Consider the following 26,299-nt stretch of genomic DNA (forward strand, 5'->3'; position numbering starts at 1 on the left):
CACCATGCTAAGATATGCCAAGTTTTCTGCACATAGCACTTTGGGATTCACCTTGTTGGTGCAAAAATGATAACAAAATTTGACACAGTTTATCTCTGGCATTTTCCATAGATTCAACTAAAGAAATTTGAACAAACGATTTTTGTGACAAGCTGCTAGCAACAAAATGCCTAAAAATGCCATTTAAAATTGTTTATTTGCTAAGTCATCTGTTATGTGTAAACAACACCGGTTCTTCCCTTTGGTAAGGTACTTTTTAATGCTTGGTTCATAGGTCAGGGTCAAGCGACTCAACAAAGAAACAAAAAACAAAAAATATTCTTCTTAAAATTATGCTTGTTTAAAGTTTGGAAGACCTCTAGAAAACCCAAAGAACTGTTATTTAAAATCAGCTTTTTGGAAGTAAAATACAAAGAAAGGTGAAAAGTGACTCAAAACCTTTGCACACTACTTTTTGCTCAAAACCATGATGAAATATTCTAAAAATCTGAGATACTGAATTTCTGAGTTTCACCAGCCATAATATTTAAAATTAAAACAGCAAAAACTTTAAAATACTCTGCTTTATATGTATTAAATATAGACTTTTTTTTAAATAAAAATGTGAAGCAAAACAACTTTTTTCACGACATTCTACATTTGTGAGATGCACTAGGAGATTTGATGTTGTGTATCTTGCATAAGTTGTATTTTGTTGCATTTATAATATACTAAATTTGTGCTGCTACTATACCTCGAATACGTCTCTCTTCTAGAAGAACTTTGATTTGAGCGCAACGTCCTGGTGAAATAAAGGTAAACAAACATAATTTAAACGCGCACACAAACACTAATAAAACAAAATCCCAGTTGGTTTTGCAAAGATAAACAGATAGCATAGATAGCAGCGAGAGCAACAGTGCTTCCTTCTAACGACGTTTTAAAACCACGTGACCTGTGTTTACATCCTCTTCTCAGCTGTTTCTTTCTTCTTCCACTTCGACACAACTGCTTGCTGTTGCTACTTTATCTCTCCAACCAACCAGCTGGTTAGTTAGCGCAGTAAACTAGTACTTAACCAATTGAAGAAGCTGCTGGTGTGTGAAAGTAGCTGTCACTGACCGTCGCACTGAACAGCACTTTACGAGGAATGAGTAAATGCGACACGGCATTGTGAGTATTTCTTATTTGGATTTCGTTATTTAGCCAGCGGCTGTTTGTGTAAGAGTTACACGCTTTGTGTTGTCGTTGGCAGCTGTATTAGCTTTTCGTGGTGTGACACTGTTAAGTAGCTGCGCTGTGTGTTTGCTAACTGTGTAACGGCAGGATAAAGAGGCGAGCTTACCTAACCTGCTTTGTCTGTTTTTAGTGATGGCGCACTCAGGCCCACAAAAAGCTAACGTTAGCCCGCTTTAACTGCAACTCGCATAGCGTTGTGTTGCACTGAATGATAACTCAAACCCTCAGGTTCTACCTGGAACACATAATTTCACATCTAAATTCGTATTCTGCTTTATTTCTATGTTGAGGAGCGCACACGCTAAAGCTGTGAGTGGGCCTGGGGTGACTTTTCTAACAGAAGTGCGAGCTTTCTCGGGCGAAATTATACTCCGAAAGATCTCTGATTTATGATCGTTTTTTTTCCTGTGAGAATATTTCTGTTATGCTACACGAGTCTGATATTTTATCCTCTCCTTACCAAACCGGTTTAGCTAGTTGCTGTTAAAGACTGGGGTTAATCGCACTGCAGAGAGCTGGCCAGCAACTGCGTTTTGGTCGACAAGTGGGAACAAAAGCTGCATGAAAGCCTCAAACACACCACAGCCTCTCGCTGTTTGACAGCTGCTTTAATAAGTGCTTGGCGTATGTTTCTCACAGGTGCGGACGGCTTTGATTGAGGGTGAGCCGTGATTAATAACGCTTGACAGGGTTTCATGAAAACGCCGTTGTTGTTGTTTTGCCCCATCGTCACACGCAGTGCGAAGAAAGTCTGACTGGCCGCTGATTGGCTGACGAGCTGCGGTCTGTGTGGCAACCGCGAACACGTGACCAGGTTGCGCGCGGATTGGCTTCACCAGGTGTCAGTTGTGGTAATTTGGGGAACATCTGTGTACACCATTGCATGTAAAAACCGAGAGACCAGAAAACGGCGCAAACCTGGGGACTGCATTCCTCCCATAAACAGCACCTCGCTGGGGAGGTGTCACTGATCATATCTTAGTCCATTCAACAGGCTAAAAAAACCAAATATATGTAGGTTGTGATACCTATATAGATATACAAGCACCACAACTTAAAAACTAAAGTATTTTTTTCTGAATTCTGATGAGTATGACTGCAACTATCTTATCAAATAACCTCATGATTATTAACTTAATACTTATATGAGCAAGGGACCAGAAAATGGAAACCTTTAGGCTAAGCCCTTGCCATAAACCTCATCTTATTTCATCGGCGTAACTTTGTGCTGAACATTGGGGGGTCAAGATCTCTGTCTAAATAAATAAATAAATCTGGGTAAATTCCCAGATGATTAAACATGCATAAATAGTCTGTTGATTTTCTTCACTCATTTCAGTTATTACCAGCAAAATAATTGCAAGATAATTCATAATTTTATTGGGAGGGGGTTATATTGGTTGGGTCTGATTATTGGGGGGAGGGGGGGGGTCATAACCCCCCTGGAAATTACGCCCCTGTCTTATTTTAAAGTTGTGGTCAGAAGTTTGCATACAGGTGCGACTGTTAAAAATAATTTGGGGCTTTTAGTGATTTCTTTCAACTGTTCTTTTTCCAGGATGGAGCGATTGCACAGCGCACATGTAACAACTTAAAAAAAAACAACACACAAATTGGTTTACATTTGTTTTTAATTTTCTCTTATCCATAAGGTCAGAAGTATACACACAGCTTAAATATAAATACACTATAACATACCCTCGATATAGTTGTTTTGGTCCGCAACGAAGTGCGATTACTGAGTTCACACCTGCACCAAGGATGAAAATGTACCAGTGTTGCTGCGATGAGAGGAAATAGGTTAGGGTTTTCAGGAACAACCCAGGAACCACCAAGGATGCAGCCTGTCACAAACTGGAAACTGCTCAAACCCGAGTGTCACTGTCCACAGTGAAATGAGTTTTACATCATCAATGGACGGAGAGGGTGCAGACCAAGAAAGAAGCCCCTACTCTAAAATCAACACCTTCAAGCTTGACTGAAATTTGCAGCTGCCCACATCGACAAGGCAAATGCTTGGAGAAAAGTTTTATGGTCAGATAAAACAAAGATTCAAGTATTTGATCACCACGACAAGAGGCATGTTTGGAGAAGTAAAAGTGACGCTTTCAAACCTAAGAACACTGTAGCAACTGTCAAGCACGGTGGTGGTAACATCATGTTCTGCGGTTGTCTTGCTGCCAGTGGTACTTGTACATTGCACAAGGTAGATGGAATAATGAAGGACTACAAAAGTTTGAACTTCACCTTAACTGTACCAGCAGGCCATCGCTCAGTATCTGCATTTGCGCTTGAAGCCATTTATAATTCTTAACTTGTTTGATGTGCTGCTTACCACAACAAGCACAAGCATAAACTTTGGTCTTTTAACTGTATTTTCATAAGTTTTACAGCTTTTCCTACTAATGAAAACCTCCCTAATGGCCATTAATGCTACACAAAGTAATTAAACAATAAACCTGTTCCACTCCAATGCCCCTGGTACCAGAGGCGAGAGGGAGAACTCTGGTTTAACTCCATGTACCGCCAGATCTGTTACTTGAATATAGACATGGGTGGTATCCGCTGAAACATCAGGATCTCAAAGCCCACAAAACCACTCTGACTAAAATTCACTGAACTAGCAGCAAAAGAAGACCGAAACTACGCTTCACGTTTAAAAACAAACAACAAACAAACAAAAAAAACCCCACTGACTATAGTGATTTTTCTGTTACTTTTGCTTTCACCACGATAAAATCGTACTTCCTGCACTGCTTTCTCTCTGTGTACTTTGAGACCTGTAGTTTCCCATTTAAAAAATCTATTTGCTGCATTATTCGCTTTCTTATTTCGGACCAATCTACCATTGCTATAGAAATCTTTTATAACGACTAGTTAAAAAAAACCACAAAAGAAAACTGGACAGTCTGAGCAATGAGCTACCTGCTTAAGATCAAAGTGGGCATGATGTGGCCCGCGGTGGAAAATGAGTTGGACACAGTTAGATGTTCCAACAGGACAATGATCCCAAACACACATCAGAACTGGTCTTCAGTAAAATGAAATCAATAAAGCAGGCTAACATTAATATTCTGGAATAGTTTTCCTAAAGCCCTAACCTCAACCTTATTAAAAATGTGTTCACTATGCTTAAAAGCTGGGTGCGCACCAGAAAACCAATCGATTTTAATGGACTCCACCAATTCTGCCAAGATGAGTGGTCAAATATTCAGCCAGAGTTATGCCTGAAGCTTGTTGATGGCTACCAAGGTCGAGGTGCAACTCGGTAAGAGACATTAAACTACTCAAATATTTACAAGGGTGTATTTATAACTTTGAGCCTGTATGCATGTATACTCAACAGTTCAAAGAAATCATTGGAAGCCCAACATTGCCATGACACTCATGGTGAGTGTATTTAAAAATCTGTCCACAAATGTAGCTATATGACAGGTGCACAATAGTCCACAGGACTAACACAGAGCCAAAGCAGACAAGAACGATGAGTAGACAATAGCTGGATGCCAGAAGCAGGGAGTTCTTATGTTTCTGGATACTAAAAATTAGGTCTGCAGACATGACCCATAACTATCCACGCATTTAGTGTGACTGTGAGATGCACCACCATGCACGCTTACACTGAAATTCATAAATGCCGTTGTGATCCCTTTTTTTTTTTTTTTTTTTTTTTTTTTGTTTTGTTGCCTGTCCCATTTGGTTCTTTAGCCGTCAGAATTGTTGTCTGAAGACCAACAAGGATACCCAATGGATTTATTTTGCCAAATGGATCATCATGGCCTTGCCGTATTGGTCCATTTGATCGACCTTTGTTTTTATTATTTATTTTATTTTATTTTCAATTGTTACAGACATGAGTGAGGGATAGGAAAGGGAGAAAGAAAGAGGAAGGAAAAGAAAAACAGAAGGGGAGAGGGACAGTGGAAAAAGGGAAAAAAATCTCCTGGATCACCTGTTGAGAGAGAAAGAATAGAAAACAAGCAAAAAAAACCAAAGCAACATACTAAACACAACACCATCGCATTAATCTAGCTAAGTGCAAACAGCAGTAAATACTAAATATTCAATGTTGTTGTGTAGCACGCAGGACAGACAGCGCACAATGTGCTTTGAAGTAGCAGCCAAGAAAGGTGTAATTTAAGTCTACGAACAGTGAACATCCGTGTGGATCAGCGCGCTTGTATTCAAATGGTTTCCACATGTAATGGTCTGCAAGAGGATGTAGAGAATCATAGCCATGTCCCCCAGGGCATGAAGCAGGTATGGAGGAGATCCAGGCCCCAGACATCCAGAGGCCCCAGACATCCAGAGGCCCCAGAGTGCGAGAGCCCAAGGAGGACCACCGGAGGGGCATCCGTGCCACCCTCATGGGAAGGGCTGAGGATCCCCAGACGAGGGGTCACCCAGTAGCCACCGAGCAGAAGCTAGAGGGGGCTGCAGTGGCGTGCCCGCCGGCTATGGCGGCCACCAGCTGTGCCAGAGTGAACCGAGCCGGAGGCCCGAGGGCCCCCCGCGCCCCGGAAGAGGCCTGGCGCCTGTTGCTCGGCCACCAATGCACCGACCCCTGAGGGCATCAGTCAACGGCAGGGAGTGTGGTGAGGGGAGATAGCCCTCCACACTTTGGAGGTCCTGGGAGTTCCCAGAGAGGTGGAGTCTAAGACCCGACCTGACATATAGACACAGACAAACAGGCACACACAGACACAAACATGCATTCCCACCCTCGTGCACACATATACAAACACTCAGCACTCACCCAACGTAAGGATTGACATAAATGGACACGTACACACAATCACACTCCCCAAACATACTCTATATCCCGAGTCCAGGTACCCTCGCCCCCAGAGGGGGGAAACAGCACCCAGACCCAAGAGATGTTACCCTTCCCCCCGGGGTGGAGGCAAGCAGACCGTCCCAGGCTCTGCAGCAGCAGGGAGGCCAATCGGACAGCCAACATCTCCTCCCAGCCCCCCCCGCCCCGATGGCTAGTAGAGAACGGGGGTGTGTGAAGACCCCATACCTCCCTCCTCCCGCTCATGTGTAGTGTTGCTGCGTGTTGCTCTAAAGTGCATTTAAAACAAGGGAGAGCATGGTGCTGCTGCCAGAGAGCAGCAGGTGTTAGCACGGCCCCTCCCGAGAACCCAAATAACATCAATGTAACTAAAGACAATGCAGCACCTGATCCATTTATTAATTTCACACAGATACATACAGGTCATTTCCTAAAAAAGGGAAATGTACTATTAACATTCTATTACATGTATGTGATTATTACAGATGTAATTCATATTTCAGAGTAGCAATTGCAAATTACTTTGTGTAATCAAGATGAGAGACCACGGCTATAAAAGCGAAGGTGGATTTGGGAAGCCTGTCGCAGCCATGTCCTGTCCGTATACGCGAGCCACCCATTGCGGAAGGTGCAAGATTGATAAGGAGAGTTTTCAGAATTCAGCGTATATTGCGGGACAGACAGGATCCTTTAGCTCAGCGCGACAGTGTGCTCATAGAGAGATATCGATTTTCCCGTGAGGATATTATTTACTTAACCAACTTGTTGACGAGGGGGTGCAGGACCACCACCTGTCTTTTTTTTGCTCTGCCCTTTTCTTGGTTGCTGTTATAAACAAACAGATTATTCCAGGGTCTCTTTCCAAGAGACGAAAAGCAATATAAGTGATAAATATTACCATTCTGTAGAATATTCTTATATTTCACTTTTACCTGTTCCCATGTTCTAGTGGGTCCTGTTGTGGCTCTAATGTGAAAGGGGATATAATATAACATATTATAATATAATGTAATATAATATTGGATAATATAGTGTAATATAATAAATCTACCCTACCGCCTACTGGTGTTGGCCAGAGGGGCCGATGGCGCGATATGGCAGCCTCGCTTCTGTCAGTCTGCCCCAGGGCAGCTGTGGCTACAACTGTAGCTTGCCTCCACCAGTGTGTGAATGTGAGAGTGACTGAATAGTGGCATTGTAAAGCGCTTTGGGTGCCTTGAAAAGCACTATATCAATCCAATCCATTATTATTATTATTATTATTATTATTAAATTACTTACGAGCCCTCTCTCCTTGCTTTTGCAGCCTTTGCAGTGTTCCCTTGCGTTCTGATTAAACTCTGAAACTCCTGAAATCCCTCACTCAAGAGTTCTTGCTCTGCTGCCGAAAAATACCGACATTTTCGCCGACCAATCAGAGGGTTGCCGATCAATGTTTCCACTATCGATGCGTAGCCCCTTTTACGACACCCAGTGATGTCACATTACTGCGTCCAGCTGTACTAATCGTCAACAGCAGGTGTGTTCGGGGAACCGGATTAGCGAGCTCACGGTTAGCGCGATGGTTTGGTCTTGGATGTGTCATTTGATCTTGGATGTAGTGAGCGACGTACGAAGAACGGGCCCCAGGTGGCCAGAAGGGGACAGGGGGGGGGATGTCTCCCCTGCACCCTGGTGACACACCCGCACCCCAAGGCCCTACCTGTGTGGGTGGGTGTGGTGGAGCGGGAAGAGGGAGGTAGCCGGGGATGGGGAGGAAAAGAAGGGAGGGGAGGATGCCCCTCCCTAGGGCCAGCTCCCCCGCTGACCCCAGTAGGCACCCCCGTCCTCTGGTACCCACCAAGGCAAGGGAGCCCAGGCCCATCCAGACCGGGGCCTACGGCAGCAGCACTGCCAAGCCCCACAGGACCTGGGGCAGCCCACCCTACCCCACCGCAGAGGAAACTGTACCCACCCCAACATTCAATCATCTCCCAGACTACACAAGACAACAGACATCCAGGTTAAGTTTATTCTCCACCTCTCCTATGTCTCTCCCCCACCTGCAGAGTGGACTCCTGCAAGGATGGAACAACCTCCCTGCCAGTCGAAGAGCCCCCCAGTTAAGCCGATGCACAAGAGGCCCCCTGTGCCAGGGCTGAGCCCCTGTGCACCCACCCGCCCACAACCTCGGTGCCACACCGACGAGGACCGAAGCCCCCAAGGCCCAGCCAGAGCCCCAGCACGGAGGCGAAGCACCCCCGAACCCCAAACCCCCACGCCTGCCCCGGATCCACTCAGGAACACAACCCCCGGGTTAAGCCCTCCAGGGATAACGTCTCTAGGGGTCCTCCAGGCGCCCTAAGCCCGTCCCAACTCCACATCAACCACAATAGCTAAGGCGGGACCAAACCACGACCCCCTACCCCCGCTAGGTGATGGAGCCGATCAAAGGAGCCCAGAGGGATTGATCTAATGTGGTGGCAGAGGCTATATCGAGACTAATGTGATCTATTAGATGGTTTCTATATTGGCTAGAATTAAGATTATTTTTTATTTTTCCAGTTCATGAGGACCGTTTTCTTGGCGATGCATAGGGCAGTAAAAACCATGTGGACTGTATTAGTTTCTGTAGTGACATCATCCAATTTTCCTGTGCCGTTGTGTTCAATATAGTTGTTGATACAGTCATAAAAACAGACAGCAGTACTGTGTTCCAGGCTGATGGACCATCAAAAAGTCTGTGTTCGGGGTCCTGACCAGTGGTAAAGCTGCCTGTTGATGTTATTGCAATTAAGGTTTAAGCTCCACTGACCTGGAAAAAAATTAAAAAAGAAATATCTTGAAACAAAAGTAGAAAAACATCATTTCAGAGTATAATAGGAGCAGTTACAAAACCAGGTGTATTCCAAACCAACAATGGTAAATGCTGATAGTTCGACAACAGCAAGTTGCAGTCATAGTTATCTATTGATTACATTCTTATGTTTGAGTAAAAATCTATAGATTTCCAGAAAATATCCTTGAATATCTTGTATTTTTTTTGCTCTCAAACTGCTATTTTAAATGTGTTGTTTAGGAAACTGTTTAATGGATTTCAAAGGCAACATACAAATAACTTCATTTTAACTTCTTTTTTTCATCTAGCACCAAACTGAGATAAAGTAATTCCTACTTGAGTAAAAACATTGCTTTGATTTTGACCCAGAAATTCACTCTTGTCGTGGAACTGTGTGACTCCTAATCATAAGTACACAAAGACGGCAGGGGCAAAAATTAGAGGATTCAAGTAAAAATAGCTGGTGGATTTTAAAAAATATATATTAATAAATCTGAGCGGGTTCGCATGAACGAAGAGTCGGCCCCTGTTGTTAGTCTGGTACAACACACACCTTTACGGTCATGTCCTCTCGCTGTTTGTGGCTAATTAACACAGAATCCCGTGGTGAAATTTAGACACGTAACAAAAGCACTTTTTATTTGATTGCTACCACCACTAGCCTGATGGTGGAGCCATAGGAAAAGCCTCTCCATGACCTGCATGTGCGCGGGTTGTACATTGGTCAGCAGGTCGTCATGGTGAGCAGCACACTGGACTCCAGGATCTTAGTTTGTCATGCAAATAAAAGATTAAATCTTAAAGAGCGATTACCATTTGCACCATTTAGTGTAGAAATGCTTAGATCTGGCCTTTTCAGTACAACACGAACAGGCTCAAATCAAAAGTAATCCTAAATGAAAATTCTCTCACCATCATTGCAGCTTCTCATGGGACTTGTGCAGATCTTTCAATGAAATGTATTTACTGTATCGTTAGGTAAACTTCACATGAACTAAGCAGATACAGACGTGGATATGACACAATTAGGTTGAATCTTATTGGGTGCACTCTTTAAAATGGAAAGGTCCTGACATTGGAGTGCATTGGTGGTCTGCAGGTCAGAAATATCATAAGAGAGATGTGGCAAATTAAACAATCCTGGCATTAAATCTAGGGGAGACATGACAATGATGGTGGTAGAAGTGCAATTTCCCAGCGGGGGAAAAAGATTTTTATTGCCTTTTTATTTTGGGGAAAAATTGACTGATTTTATACGTGTAGTTCTGTATTGGAGACCACTGAAATTAAGTGCATCTTGCTTCCAGGAGGACTTTGTGCAGATGCTACGAAGCAAACCTCCATTTACATGCTGTAGTTATGTCTGACCTGGAGTCAAGTATGTTGAACGACCAGTAACGTAAGAGATCAGCTCATGCCACAGGGAAGATGGTAGTCATCCTATAGTGAAGTGAAACTCAGTGGAAAGACTGTAAACTGTTCACTGTAGCCATTTTAATGTGGGTTTTTTTTTTTTTTCTTCTTCCTTGCACTTCCACTGTTGCTTTTTTTCCTCCTGTTCAAGCCAACTTTGTAAACTAATCAGCATTCAACCTATGCACAGCATCATTACTGTTGGGCAACGTGCTGTTAGCTTTGTGGAGGGCTGCATGCAAGTCCAGCCTCTGCCTTTGGTTGAATTCCAAAAATCTCTCTCTGCAGAGCAAAACAGACATCAACATTGTACTAATAATTACTTACATTAATTATTACATAAACACACAAAACGGGGCAGTAGACGTTTGATCCTAACTTTTTCTGCTGCAGTAAAATTGAGACACAACTATCATAAATTTGCCTCAAGAAACTTAAATTAAAACAAAAGTTGAATCATGAATGTCCTCATCTGTCACCAGTACAAATGAAGTACTCGAATACAGCTTCTTATGCAGGTTTAAAGTCCAGCTTTACAAGGTAAATAATTATGTAGTTACATAGTGACCTTGAAGTTGGACTGCATTGTTGTCGAATTTCCCAGAGGAACCCACCCGAGGGATTAATAAAGTTCTATCTTATCTTATCTTTTATGTCCAACTTTAGGAGCTGGTAGAAATTCAGTAAACGGGTAATAGAATTAACTTCACTATGAGTGTCAGCGAGCCTTAACATTATAGGTATCATAAAAGTAGAATTTATAGGTGAACAGCTTTAAGTCCTCCTATTGAACCTTGTATTTATTTTCATTGCTTGAATCCTAGCTTTACAGCATCAGAATGACTCCGGCCTGCTCTTTATAGCACAATTGAGACTAGTTTCTGTACCTTTCTTACAAGATTTACCGATTAGTTTTCTGCAAATACAAATTCTGTTGGAAAAGTGCCGCGGTATTAAGCCACAGGCACATAGGCATTTAGTTTCTTGTTTTTTGCCAACAAGGCTGTAAATTGTCTGAGTTTACACACTAAATGCTATTAACCATCGGGATTATCAGTTTACCTCACATTGTCTGCTGATCGGTCGAGTGCTTGTGCTGGTGCACTGCCTAAACAGGCCTGTCGTATTTGGTTGCAGCTCCAGAGCTGATCCTGTGTTGCTGGAGGATCTGTTACACGTTCAGTGAGGTGTTTATAACCGGGTCAAGCAGACACTCATGACCTGATACGCTGACGCACTTTCAGTTTGTGGGGGGCCCAACTCGGGACGTCATGTGTGTGTTTACCAGTGAATACTTGTTACAAAGAGGTATTTTTCTTTGCTTAAAATAAGCTTATTGCCTGGCTGGTCTTTCTTGATTTGTCTTTAAAGGACTTTGTTAATAATCAGAGGTTTGAGTGTACAGCAGTGCCCAAAAGCACTTTTCTTGAATACCTCCACTGACCCATTTTTCTGGATTTTCTTTCAATGCTTACAGAGTGAAAAGGAGGATTTAAAAAAAAAAAAAAATACACCGCTGTGCATCAAGTGATGGTGAGCGAATCAATGGTTCCTTTTTTGCCAATGGAAAATTACCTTACTAGGCCTCCCACTACAAAGTCACCTCTGAATTTAATCTTTATTAGCTGAGTCAGATGTGGAGATGCTGAGGAGGCAGAGAAGGAATTCAGAACCTGTCTCCGTCGGCTGCATCACAGGGTGTGAAGGGTTTGATATTTTTTGTCATCAAAGCATTTATAAAATGATGAGAAACTGGCACATGTCAGGAGTTTTCTCTTTACAGCTACTGTGCTGTATTACATAGGAAATCCATCAGGTCATTATTTGTAATGTAAGCACCAAAACAGCAGTTCATATTTCAGCTGAAGCTCAGCCTTAAATGGCAGGTTTCACAGCTGTTTGGCTTCTTTCCTTCCTTATTCCTTTTTTTGACACCTCATCTTTAGTCTGAGCTTAGTTGTAAGAAGTTCAAATAAACAGCAGTTTTATTTGTGTAATTGTGTTAAGTGGCCAGAAGCAGCTTAAGTATCTGGTCAATCAACAGTAATAAAATATTTAAAGAAATTAAAATTAGAGCTGTTTTTTTTTTTTTTTTTTTGTCTTTCTTTCTAAAGGGAAAACACTCCCACTTAATTTGATTCAAACTTGAGATACAAATATTTAAAACTATTGACTCTTTGTGTTTGATATGCTGGTCCTGTTGTGTCTTCACAAACTTCTTGAAACACTTTTGTTTTGCTTAATTATTTGACTTTTACCTTTTTCGTTGGCATAGAATCTCAGTCGTCTTGGCTAATGCTGATTGTAACCTGCTCGATGGTGACTGGGTGATGCATTTTAGGGCAGGGCAAAGATGCACCTGTACAAAAGATTTAGAAGACAAAAAATCCCTCCATAATATAACTGAAAATAAAAGTGGATCATAGGCAACATAACTGTATTATGTGCACATTCTTGCTTACAACTAAAATATTTTTATAGCCCGACTGATAGGCCGATATTATCAGTCGATATTGGCTATTTGTTTGTGATTTATCTACATAGAAATTTAAGTAAGTTTAAGTAAAGATATGACAGGATTTGATGCTGTGTAGAGGGCGCATGCACAACCTCTTGATCCAAGCAAAGTCAGGGAGAACAAGTGAATGAATAACTCCACACACGTTTAAAATTCTATATTGGTTGAGCTCTAAATGGCTATGTTTACAATGTCTGTCTTTGTAGATATCCATCCATTCTTGTTTGTTTATCCTTGTTAGGGTCACCGGGGGCTGGAGCCTATCCCAGCTACCATAGGGTGAGAGATGGGGTACACCCTCGACAGATCGCCAACCTGATGCAGGGCTAACACAAAGAGACAGACAACCATTTGCACTCACATTCACACTTATGGGCAATTTAGATTCTCCAACTAACCTAACTACTAACTGCATGTCTCTGAACTGTGGGAAGAAGCTGGAAGCCTTTGTAGATATCTCTTATCATAATCTATCATAAACAAACCTGTAATTTAATTAGCATCAGGCTAGTCTTTGGGCTTTGACATTTTGGTGATGTACAAACTGATAACTCTCACATTGCAGATTTTGCTGGAATGGTTGCATTAGGGAAGTTGTGTTTGGTTTTTTTTCTTTGAGATTTCTCAGCGTGCAGGCTTGTATAGCCAGTGCTGAGGATCAGGAAGTCTTGCACAAGATTTGGATATTATTTTTGGCTTGGGAAGGAAAAAAACCTCAAACTGTTGTGTTTTCTCATAGGGCTTTGGAGTTGACGTCACGCCGCAATGTATTGTGGGAGCGCGGCACCATTTTCGGGGTCTACGAATCAAAACAAACACACTGTGTTGGAACGACGATTACACGATGCTTAAAAGCAGCTCAAAAGAGAATGGACTGTATAGAGACCGATTGCGTCCAGAGGCGAAGCAGCGGTACTTGCAGAAAATAGCGTGCATCGGAAATGTGGACCCGTATGAAATACGGCTGTTTTAATGCTGTTTCTAGAAACTTTCATATGTGCTGTGATGGAAGCTTGTGTCCATCTTGCCCTCCTCTAATGTCAGCTTTCTGTTACATCACTCCACATCTGCCCTGTGGACATAACAGACTGCACAGTAGAATATGACATGACATTGGGGGCACAGAGTCTCAGCTGCAAATGCCTCGCAGCAGGTTTTTATTGTGAAAATATCTGAAAGTCAAAGGATCCAATGTGATTCTGAAAATATTGGTGATTATTTTTACTATTGATTTACTGGCAATTCTTTCTGTCCAGCACATTTTTGCAGGGCTCTAACAGTTTATAAATAGCATTTAAAACCTTAAATGATGAACTGTTGGCATTTGTCTTTTGGCAACAGCGAGCCATGTGTTATTCCACAGCCTCTGTAACAAAATTTAATTTAGGGTCACTAACTGTATTTGTGCTGTGACATGCCTGATATGTGTTGGGGAAAAGGGTCTACATACATTAGATAAAGCATAAACCACCAGTAGAGGGGAAGCCTGCTTGTCACTGTACTACTGGATTTGTTTCATCATTACAGCTTGATGGCCATTCTTTCACAAAGGCACTGCAGATTTAATACTCTGTAAATCTGTTTCATCCTGAAGGGATACTTAAAAAAATGGTAGTAAAATACATGTTTCATTCTTTTAGTCCCTTTCTCTCACTCATCAATTTTTCATCATAAGACAATCCCAGTTGTGGATTAATAAAACTGTTTTTATCAGCACTTTAAATCTGCACTTCACTTGTAGATTTAACCAGACACTGCTCCCTCACAGGCGTTAATGTCATAGTGTGTTCATCTCACTTTTTTGTGTTTCTCAGGTCACTTGCTGCCTGGACATGAACTCTGTCTGAACTGACACGAGGAGCCACAGCGGCAGCACAGCCGTTCATCTCCATGCACCTCTGAGGACGAAACAGTCATCCTGAATACGAGTTCACCCCTTAGGGTTTCTCTGCTCTTTTCACCATGGGGGGAGCTGTGAGCGCCGGAGAGGACAATGACGACCTAATTGATAACCTGAAGGAGGCTCAGTATATCCGCACAGAAAAAGTCGAGCAGGCTTTTCGGGCCATAGACCGCGGTGACTACTATTTGGACGGCTATCGGGACAATGCCTACAAAGATTTGGCCTGGAAGCACGGTAACATACACCTGTCTGCTCCGTGTATATACTCCGAGGTGATGGAGGCACTGAAACTGCAGCCGGGACTTTCTTTCCTTAATCTGGGCAGTGGAACCGGCTACCTGAGCACAATGGTTGGCCTCATCATAGGTAATCTTGGCTTACCCTTATTGTGGGAGGTGTTTAGATGTTCTCTAAAGTCTACATGGACAAATTTAGAGGAAATGATTAAGTAACTTCAATAAATGACATCACTGATGCTACTGAATATGGTCTTCATCGATCAATTGGTTTATAATACGTTCCCCAAAAATAGCACTAAAAACCTAATAAATGTCAGATAAGCAGTGTATATTTGCATATGTTCAGATTTGAGAAGCAGAAATCAGCAAGAATTGGGCTTTTTTTTTTTTTTTTTTTGCTTAACAGAGGCCATGAATTAATATGCCACATTTTTGTCCCTCCCCTCCCCCTTAGGGCCATTTGGTGTAAACCATGGAGTTGAGCTCCACAAAGATGTCGTTGAATATGCCAGAGAGAAACTGGATGACTTCATAAAGAATAGCGACAGCTTTGATAAGTGAGTATATGCTTATGTTTTTTTTTAAGCTCACTTTCTGACTACACATTCACCTGAATCGCTGGTGGTTGCCTGGTGAACGGCTCTCGGCAGGAAACCGCTATGCACATGACCGCCTGTAAAACGACGAGTAAGTGTTCAGGCAGTTTTTAGGCTGACGTTAGCCCTGCACCCAAAAAGCAGCCTTCTCATTCATTTAAACGAAGCCAGTGAGTCAGTGCAGCGGGGTGCCAAAAAAAAGGACTCCAGCAAAACAAGTCATTTGGCACAAAAAAAAAAAGTTGAACCAAGCTCAACTTTTGCTGCAAAGCATTGTCCTTGGCAAGGTGCCGCACTGGTTCCTCTCAGTATGCAAGTGCTCATCCCTGGTAGATTTCTGCCTTACTGAAATACGGAATTTCTGTTTGTCATGCACCAATTTATCTGTCAAACATCAGAGTTGGCCAATTTAGTCTTATTGACTGCTGCTTGCAAAAAAGATTGAATACATTTATGCTTATTCAAAGATGGTAAGTTGAGGCACTAAAAGACTTCTTTGATCTTTTTTTTTCTTACAGAAAAATAGATTTTAAAAAACCCAAGTTTTATTCATTGCACATAATTTACTTATAATAGTTGTGGCTTTTCACAGTTTTTGAATGCTGTGTGTGACTTTTACAAAGTGCTCTGCTCTGTTGTGGCATCTCATAAGCCTTTAAATGCATTAATCTGTTACTAATTGTCACACCGGTGCAATAAATGGGTTAGCTGTGCTAACCACCTGCTGGCTCCAGCTGCATATTTATCATAAAGACATGAGAGTGAGAGTCAATCCTCTTATCTAACGCCCTGCCAAAAAAAAAAGCTAATAAATGTATCCCCCAAAACATAAAGTGTCCTCTTGAAAAAGAAGTAGCTGTTACTGAATAGGAGGCACTAGTGACCGTTTGCCGTCTTAAATAAGTAATCTCTCATGTATATTTCTGCCACAATCTACAAATGTGATGGGCTTTGCAAAAAAACCCCAAAAACATGATTTTATTCCTTACCTGTCTGATTATTTCTTTCACAGGTTTGAGTTCTGTGAACCTGTCTTTGTGGTGGGGAATTGCCTTGAAATCTCCACAGACAGCCACCAGTACGATCGCATTTATTGTGGCGCTGGAGTGCAAAAGGACCATGAAAATTACATGAAAGTACTGCTCAAAATTGGAGGCATTCTGGTGATGCCTATAGAGGATCAGGTAAGTGCTGCAAGTCACCGGACTGATACGAAATCAACACATTGTGATTGCTGCTCAAAATGCTAACGCACAAGGGAAAACAAGGGAAAATGGCTTTGACCTAGTAGGCTTAGTTATGAAACTTTCCCATGCATTATTGAGCCGCGGCTGCACCTGGATTTAAGCAGCCGTGTACAGAGTACACACAGTGCTGTATAAATAAATGTTTTATTTAAAAAGTACGACAGGTGAGTGTGGACAGTCTGCAGGGCATGTGAGAGGGCACTGAGGATATTTCGGGATGTTGGTGGGGAAACGGTTGACAGCAACCTTTTCCAGTAAGAAGTTTAAAGATTGTGACGGATTCATGGTCAGTGCGTTTGGGCCATAAAAGGAACTGAAGTAAAGCGAAGCTTGGACTTGATAAGATATCGTAACCCAAGGGTTGAATGTTTTATGTTAGTAGTTATACAGGATGGCACTCTGAAGTCAGACCATAGAGGGAAAACATGCTTAAAGGAAATCAATCAGATTTTATACTTTTTTTTTTTTTTAAATAAAGTAAAAAGGGAGGGGAGAGGGGAGCAGCAAAGTTATTAATCATGGCAGAGAAAATAATTAACACAATTCTGATCTAACAGCTTGAAAGCACTAAAGCCCCAGATTTACCCAGGCCATGTTCACACTGATGTGGATAATTTTCAAAATGCATCTTTTTTCCTCTGTTGTGGCCTTTCATCAGCACCAAGCTGACATCCCCCATCTCCATCTCCTCTGGAGCTTTTTGAAATTACTCCCCAGAGTGGACAAATATGAAACACCCATTCAGTAACCGGAAAGGCGGTGTGGAGCTTTCTGAAAATGACACCCTTCAGCACTGTTCAGATATTATGCTGTGCGGAAGCAGCATTGAGAAACTTTATTATCTGTATCCATCCACCCACCCCCCCACCCCCCACTCATTTTATACATTGACACAAGGAAGTGAATTTTATGGATGTCCAAAGCAAACCATAAAAATCTTCATGCGTTCATTTGGGAATTACTGTTAGACTTGGAAAAATGTCAGAGTAAAGCCAAAGACTGCTCGGTTATGGCAAAAATACAGACATTGGGAAAATTGTGGATTTATTATGCTATCATAAAGAAGATGGTTGTCTTAATCACACAGAGACTTTGCAGTATGTCTGTGCCCCTTACAGATGGCTATGAATGGATGGACTTCACAGCCTCTTCTTTATCAGCCCCCCTCCAAGCCTCATCACACCTCCCCCTGCGAAGTTCTAACAGTGCACACTGAGTCAGCAACTTCAAATGACTTTAAACGTGTTTTGAGAACTGTCACAGTGCAGACTCGTTATGACCCGAGCCAACATAATGGGTGATTGATGTCTCATGTACCGTAATTGTCGGGCTATAAGCCGCTACTTTTTGCACAAGCTTTGAACCCTGCGGCTTTTAGTCAGGTGCGGCTTTTCTATGGATTTTCCATGATTTTTGTGATATCGTAAGACGATTTGTTTTGTTTGTTCCGCTGTTGTACGGCACTACGTTGCCTGGCGGAAGGATCGGGGTTCAAGAGTGGTATGTTAGTCACATGTCCGTCCGCCAGGCAACATAGTGCCGTACGAAGTAGCGCGAAAAACAAACTTCAAAGTAGCGCTACGCATTCAGCGGGAGTCGTGGATGACGAGCGGCGATAAACTTGCGAAAAGCAAGTTATGCCCAACTCCACCGGTGGATTCTGACAGCGTGGAAAAGTGCGAAAACATCCACGATCACCAACGGATTTTGAAGGGCTGGACTGCTGCATGATGGAGAGGAGGACACCGCCACGGCCCTTCTGAGGGTGTTCGACTCTGACACTGACAACGAGGATTTCTTTGGTTTTGAAAGTGACAACGAAGGAGAGAAGCGGAGAGTGGATGACGAAGCCATCCTGAGCCTGTTCGTTTCCGACATTGGAGAAGAGGACTTTGGTGGTTTTAGAGCGCAGGAAGAAGAGAAAGATGGTGAATGACTGACTTTTCTTCTTGTTAAAGCCGTGTCGCTGCACCTGAGCCTAAAAGGTAGTCCGAATCTATTTTCTGGTGTGCTGTAGGTTACTGTTATGTACTACATGTGCAAATATGTACCCATAACTTGTTTTTCAAAATATTAATAAAAGGGGTGTGTCTCCAAACAGCCATCTCTTTCCTGACAATTCCCTTTGTGCATATTCTCTTACATATGATGAGTCAACATTGAAACACCTGCGGCTTTTAGTCAGGTGCGGCTAATGTATGTACAAAACAGGATTTTCCCCTGATTTTAGCTTGTGCGGCTAATATTCAGGTGCGCTTTGTAGTCCGGGAAATACGGTAATCATTTATGTCTCTTGGATTAATCTTCTGTCTTTTCATATTGATATGTCATGAAGCAAAAGGACAAAGACTTTAAGGCTTTTAGCTTTTCAGATGCAAAATGTTACTGTTTCAATTTTATCTTTCACATTAGAACCCGGCTGATTTATCAGCAGGTCGATGTTATCGGATGATGTCAGCTATGTGCTGCTACAGCACTTACAGTAGCCAATACATAAAATTTGGAAAAGTGTCAGGAGAAACTGTTCAACCAGTTTTGACATTGAATAGTTTGTCCACTAGAGGGCACGCCGCAACTTTCCTGTTGGCAGTACTTGTTTGGAACAAGCAGCTGAACCTAGCAGAGTCGTCAGATCGTAATCAAGTAAATATGTTAGCGAAATCTGTTTGTGTGTCATGTGTCTGCAAGAAGGTAGAAAGTAAGTATAGGCTTATACATCGGATTTTAAATTGACAAATATTGGTATCGGCCAGATTCTAGTAAGAGCAGCAGTGGAGTGCTTGCATTGTGGCAGGCTGTATATTGCTGCTTCTTTTCTCTACTTAACTCTTCTTTTGCAAAAGAGATCTGATTAAAATAATTAATTAATAATTAAGAATTGAATTTTCTGTGTGTTAAATGTCTTTTTTCAGAAGTTTAAATGCACCAGATTAGCGGTTGCTTTTAAATAGCCAAACAATTTTATGCAATGCTCAGACATTTTTGAGTCTTTGCTGGAAGCTAATTGTATTTGGAAACTTTCATGTTAAATTTTTTCTTCTGTTTATTTAAAAAAAAAAAAAAAAAAAAAGTATGGCAATGAAGTTTAACCCACAATGTAAGTCCATTAATAGCTCATTGGAAATAAATGCTAAAAGTCATAAAACTAAATGATGTTTCTGGCTTGAATACACTGGGTAAAGGTGAGAAAGAACGAGGAGCACAGACAGAAGTCGTCTCCTTGGTCCTCTGATTTTTATTCAGCGCCTGCAGGTTATAGCCGCTAGAGAAAGAGATTTGGGGCAGGGATGTCTAAGCCTGCAGCTAAGTTTACAAGAATAAGCCAAATTTGGAAGGTATATGCAAAATGAAGCTACCTTTAGCTTGTCTGTTCAATTCAAATGAGCCTAACAAGCATGCTGTGGTTGTGTAAGACTTGGCGCGTGTGGATGGAAGCAGTTAGAAGGATGACTTTTCCCCATGGTGGTGTGATAGAGGCCTCTTATTGGATTGGGATTTATTACACCCACAGTAACAGGTGTACATGTCGACTCGAGTAAAAGTCATCTTTTGATTCACCTGAGTCCAATGTTTCCACTCCTTGCTAAATATGAAGCATTTGATGTTTTTCAGTGTAAAGTTCAGTTTTTGTCTCTTTATACAGCTGACCCAGATAACCAGGACTGGCCAGAGCATGTGGGAAAGCAAAAACATCTTGGCGGTGTCCTTTGCCCCCTTGGTCCAGCAGAGCAGAGCTGATGGAGAGAAGCCCGACACTGTCCATCTGCGTAAGTTCCCACGCCTCATCAAACAAACAAACAAAAAAAAAACCCTCCCAGTTTTTGTGTTTCATTATCTCTAACTCATCTTGAAATGCAAAGCAGGCAATATTTTAAATTCAACGCGTGATGTGTCGAGTCCTGTCGCGATATTGGCTTTGACATATGAAGCTCGCCCCGAGGCCGCTTCCTAGACCCAGTTATTCCTCTCCTTGAAATACCGAGACACTTTTCTCTTTCACGTCCTCGCTCGTTTATGCTGACCTAGTTGAAGGACTGGTGCGGCTGTATGGATTATTCTTATTTGTGTGGCGCACCGCCCTGAAGCACCGTGTCATCTCTCTTTGTCCTCAGCCCCAGTGACTGTCCGCAGCCTTCAGGATCTCTCTCGGATCTACATACGCCGCACTCTCCGAAACCTGGCCAACGAGGACAGCCAGGGAAAGGGGACGACGCAGAGAGTCCCCCAGAAGCGCAAACGCAGGCGCTGTCGCAGGCGACGCATCAACACTTACGTTTTTGTAGGCAACCAGCTGATCCCGCGGATGGTGGAGAGCGAAGAGGAGGAGCACACCGAGGAAGAGCACAAAGAGGTGGAGGAAGAGGAGGACAGAGACATTGGCGACATTGAAATCCTCAAGCAAGTGAACGTGTTGAGAGACCAAATAATGGCTTTACCGCTGCCTGAGTCACTGAAGGCATATTTGCTGTATTACAGAGAGAAATGACTTATTCACTTGATATCCCTTCTTAATGGGTGCAGCGAAATGCTGAAATGCTTTTCTTCATCTTTTTTCAGTACAAATGTAGCATTATTTCCACTTAATCTTGATGGCAAAACTGTAACGGAAAGAGACGTCACAGATAATATTGGATAATAATGTTATGATTGTCCTGAGTGTTAATTTTTTTTGTTGACATGTTTGTTTTTCTTTTGGTTTATAAATGGAAAAAAATATAAAGTAAATGAAAATAGTTTCAAAAATCAATTTTGAGATTCCGATTTTATCGCAATGTCAGAATTTCTGCAGAAATGTGCAGATTAAAAATTGTATTAAAAAAGAGTTCTTACTATATTTGTTAAAATACGATCATGCTAAGTTGAAGACTTTTATTGCACCTTTTTTAGAAGCTTTAACTTACTTTCAGTGTGTGATGATTTAATGATACTGAGAGGAGACACTGAAAGGCAAATAAAGCCACTTTCTCCCATTTTTTTTTTTCTTTTTCTTTTTTTTTTTTTTTTTTGTTAAAGAGAGTTAAAGAGTAAGATGTTCGATAAGCCCGAATGGGGCACGTATGTCATTACTCTTCTTGGTATTTCATTTCAGGTTAATGTGTTTTATAACTTCCTATTACAAGAGTTCACTGAAAGACCAGAGTGGTTCATAATTTTTTCTACAGGGCACCTTTTAATGAAACTTTTTCTACAGGGTGCTGACATTCTTGTTTCCTCACTACTACCTGATCTGATAGGCTGTCGCGGGCCTCCTTCTCTCTTTTTATTTTGCCCTGTTCTGGATTCTTATAATATAATGATGTAATTCTTAGTATTTGAATAAACCACATCAGAGGTTTAAAATAAGGGTGACATGGATACGATGGTGATTTAAATATTCACCTAATTTCGAGGGGAACTGGTGAAGGCATGATGTTCATACATAATGAATACATGCATGAATATATTGTATATGGGTGTTCCTGACTTTGCTCCTTGTGATTGGTCACTGGAGGTGATGTCCCAAGTGATCAAACTTTGAAATGTTTCTTTACAAATGACAACAAAAAAGGTTTCAAGATGGTGAACCAGATTGATGGCCTTGACACAAATCTCGAATTCTGTATAGTACTTTTCTTTTTTTAAACAAAATCAACGACAATGCAAAATCTGACGCCTTTTGTATCACGGACAACAAAGCACCTTAATCTGCAGTCCTCAAGACAGAGAAAAAAGGAAAAAAATAAAAATAAAAAGATGACTTTTTTTGGGCTTCATTTGTATTGTGGACTGGACTTAATGTAATGTAAATCCTCTTTAAGTACAATTTGCTTGCAGAACCTTCCTGATAGTGATGACTTTTAAGTGCCAACATCCCTCGCCCCATCACATTAGGACTTCTGTGAGTTTTCCAGCACAGTAAATTTCCCCCATAAAGGATGATATATTTCTACAAAAACATTCCACAGTGAAAAAAACAAAGAAAAAAACCAACAAAAAAAAAAAAACAAAGAAGAAAAAAAAGGGGGAAAAAACCCTAAAAACAAAACGGCACATCACTGATCCGACAGGTCACCGTTTTTCTTCACGCTTTACCATCACAGCATTTGGAAAGTTCCTTCATCTTACTTTGAATGCATAAATTTAGTATTCCAAAAGCTGAGTTGAATGTTGTTGATATTAATTCTATTCAATATTAAAGTGATATATCTATATATGTATTGTTATCATATGATTCTGCATACAGTTGGATTAAGTTGCAGTTGATTTGTTGTAGCGCCCTCTTGCTGTACTGTATCTTGACACTGGGAACTCTGTAGATCAAATCTCCACTGCTGTCTGTTAAATAGATAAGATATATTAGTGCTGTAGGTCTTCATTTTGTTCTGGTGTAATGACGAATATTTTGTTTGAAAACGGGGCTGGTTATTCTATTTAGTAGTTTTTGTGTGTGAAGAGGTAACATTTATTTTCTGTAAGGCTTTTTTTTTTTTTTAATAGATTAATTCATTGCAGAGCTGTGCAAGTAAGCAATAATGGAATAATTTCTCAGCTTATAATTACCAATAACAACATAGTCCCATTTTATTTGCCTGGTATCCATTAAAATTCACATGACCAATTACAGCCATGCAACAGTTTATATACCATTATCGAAAATGTAATTGCTAATTAGCGAGCACATTAAGTATTGAAAGCAGGGGACCTACAACCTCGACTCTCAGGTCGCGCCTTGCACCAAAGTTAATGGGACTGCTGTGATTACATTTAATGTGGATGAGATTCGACTACAAAAATGGCAGCCGGTAAATACCAAGTCATAACCAATTATGTGCTCTTATATTAAGATCATTTGTTCAGAGCCAAAAGAGTTCTATTCCTGTTTTTTTGTTAGCTTTTTTTTTTTCTTCAGGCATAGGTTGATTACTCATAGTGTGTGCAGTTCATTTTGAAAATGTGGTGTTTCTCCGTAACGTTTGGCACAAAAATAAAGGTCACGATCACATTATGTGTCTTCTAATCATTCTAATTACTCTGCTTTTCCAATCTTATTTATTTACCAATGATGTCTAAATGTTGTCTGTTAGTTAAAGGAGTCCTTACAATTTTTTTTTTTCTCCTCGTTAGATTTCTTGCCGCTGCTCTTGTGTCACATTGTAGTTGTGGAGTGAATAATATCTGATGACCCACTGGACCATGGTATATTTAAGCTAAGTCGGCTAATGTTGGGTTTAATGGACTTTGGAAAGTTCGGTAAATTTATTGGCAGCAAATTTATGAATGTGAAATTTATGAAACTGTAAACTCTGCAATTAAAAAAAAAGTGACATGCCTACTGGTGGTGGTCAGAGGGCCCGGTGGCGCCAGTGTCCGGCAGCCTCGCCTCTGTCAGTGCGCCCCAGGGTGGCTGTGGCTACAATGTAGCTTGCCATCACCAGTATGTGAATGGGTGGATGACTGGATATGTAAAGCGCTTTGGGGTCCTTAGGGACTAGTAAAGCGCTATATAAATACAGGCCATTTACCATTTATGAAAAAGATCCATCCATCCATTCTCTTCACCTTATCCTTATCAGGGACTGGAGCCTATCCCAGCTACCACAGGGCAGGGAACACTGTCGCAGGGCTAACACAGAGAGACAACCATTCGCACTCACACACCTATGACCAGTTTATAATGACCTATAAACCTCCAGTTTCCAGTTAGATTTCACTGTCACATATGACTCCAGAATACTTGCAGAGCAGTTCGTGGTCAACTGAATGACTGCAAGGTGTCCAGATCCTGTGGATGCAAAACAAACACAAATAATTACCCCTTCACCAAAGTGCTTGACATGTGGTATAAAATTTGTGCTAACGTGTCGTGTTCGGTTTCTACTAAGCATGGCGCTGTGCATTATGGCCAAACATCTCTGCTTTAGTCTCACCTGTTCAAAAGAAATTGATCAGGAAAGTCATGCAGTTAGTTCACTGGAAACTCAGCTTTGCTGCCATGTTCTTTTTATAGAGAAGAAGCTTTTCTCAGAGACCCTCCTAAACAAGCTATCCTTGTTTAGTGTTTTTCTATCATATGTGACTGAGGCCTTTAAAGTCTATGATGTACTAGAGCTCTTGGGTGATTTTTGCAGCTTCACTGAGCATTGTACAATCTGACCTTGGAGTGAATTTGCTGGGATTGTGGTGTTGTATTAAAACACAACTAAATGCTCCAGAGGGGCAGCACGGTGGCACAGTGGTTAGCACTGTTGCCTCCCAGCAAGAAGGTCTGTGTAGAGTTTGCATGTTCTCCCTGTGTTTGTGTGGGTTATCTCTGGGTACTCTGGCTTTCTCCCACATTCCAAAGATATGCAGTTAGTTGGGATAGGTTAATTGGCAACTCTAAATTGCCCATAGGTGCAAATCGTTGTCTGTCTCTATGTGTTAGCCCTGCAGCAGATTGGCGGCCTGTCCAGGGTGTATCCTGCCTCTAAGACAGCTCTAATAATATAATAATGTCTATATTTAAAATATGTGTTAATATAATGTATTTAGCACATTATAGTTGACATTAATAGTAGAAAGTAATGTGGATTTGGCTGCCCAGTTTAATTATGCAGCATCACAGTGCTGCTTGTTAAGAAAATGTACACTTTATGAATCTGCTTTACCCAAGGATTTTTATATCTAAGTAACACTAGGCCAAAAACAGTGTGGAAAACTGTTTTGGTTAACCAAAATTAAGGAGTTTAAAGAGAAAAATGAGAAGTGTATTCCCAAGACTAAAGTATAAATATGTACAAAGTGCCCTCAGTTGTGTGTGTTTGTCCCATAATACCTGATGTAAACGTCTCAAACTTTGGGTCTGACATACACCATCTGCATTATAATAACGAAAAGCTAAAGCTAACAATGGAGCAATGTGAAAGAATAAAAACTAAAGTAAATGTGAGCTGAACTGAACTGAGAACAAAAGTTTAAAATAAACTAAAACTACTGAAAAAAAAGTCAAGTATATACCATTTGTTTAAAACTGATTTTTTAATTTGCACAAATATGAAAAAAAGGCTTCTCTGACTTTAAAGGGAGCCCAGCGGCGCACTGTGGGGACAGACAAAAGGCAGACACAAAGAAGAATATGTGAAAATGGAGCAGCGGCAGAGAAATCTTGACTTTGAGTACTCAATGGCATCTTTTATTCAGTGTTAAAAGTTTTTTATGAACCTCAGCAAAGATGAGTATAATGACATCTCTATTGCTGACAAAAAAAAGGAGAGTTGACAAAATTGCTGTATGCTGCGGATATGTACTAGAATTTTAAAATACAACTTTGAGGACTTCTCAAGAAAAGTAAAGTGAGTTCTCTTCGTAAAATCAGCGGCGTAGCCAGAAACTGTAAAAAAGTAAAGCCGACCACAAGTGAGCCATGATATAAAAGGTCTCATTTATTCATTTATTACACAGGATATTTGTTAATAAAACATCTGCAAAAAATAAAATCAACCTCACTCTGTAGATCTCGTGTTATAAGGGTATATGCGACCAGGATAATTTTAAAGCACAAAAGCTCAGACTTTCTTTGCATAGACTGCACCA

General features: G+C 41.2%; 1 protein-coding gene across 1 annotated transcript; it reads left to right on the forward strand.

Moving 5' to 3' along the window:
* The first annotated feature begins 940 nt into the window (after positions 1-940).
* pcmtd1 (protein-L-isoaspartate (D-aspartate) O-methyltransferase domain containing 1) lies at positions 941-21,446 on the forward strand. The gene is made up of 6 exons (XM_085378232.1): positions 941-1,152; positions 14,577-15,031; positions 15,359-15,461; positions 16,513-16,684; positions 20,391-20,514; positions 20,860-21,446. The coding sequence occupies exons 2-6, from the start codon at positions 14,725-14,727 to the stop codon at positions 21,231-21,233; spliced, it is 1,080 nt and encodes a 359-aa protein (XP_085234358.1). The 5' UTR covers positions 941-1,152; positions 14,577-14,724; the 3' UTR covers positions 21,234-21,446.
* Positions 21,447-26,299: the final 4,853 nt, after the last annotated feature.

Source organism: Diplotaxodon limnothrissa, linkage group LG18 (assembly GCF_057381915.1).
Source record: "Diplotaxodon limnothrissa isolate DT_005_m linkage group LG18, D_limnothrissa_male_GT1.1, whole genome shotgun sequence".
Taxonomy (NCBI): Eukaryota; Metazoa; Chordata; class Actinopteri; order Cichliformes; family Cichlidae; genus Diplotaxodon; species Diplotaxodon limnothrissa.

Coding starts and splice junctions, on each gene's coding strand:
- pcmtd1 (XM_085378232.1), top strand. CDS start 14,725: ATGGGGGGAGCTGTGAGCGCCGGAGAGGACAATGACGACCTAATTGAT. Junction 15,032..15,358: donor AATGGTTGGCCTCATCATAG/GTAATCTTGGCT, acceptor CCTCCCCCTTAG/GGCCATTTGGTGTAAACCAT. Junction 15,462..16,512: donor AATAGCGACAGCTTTGATAA/GTGAGTATATGC, acceptor TTTCTTTCACAG/GTTTGAGTTCTGTGAACCTG.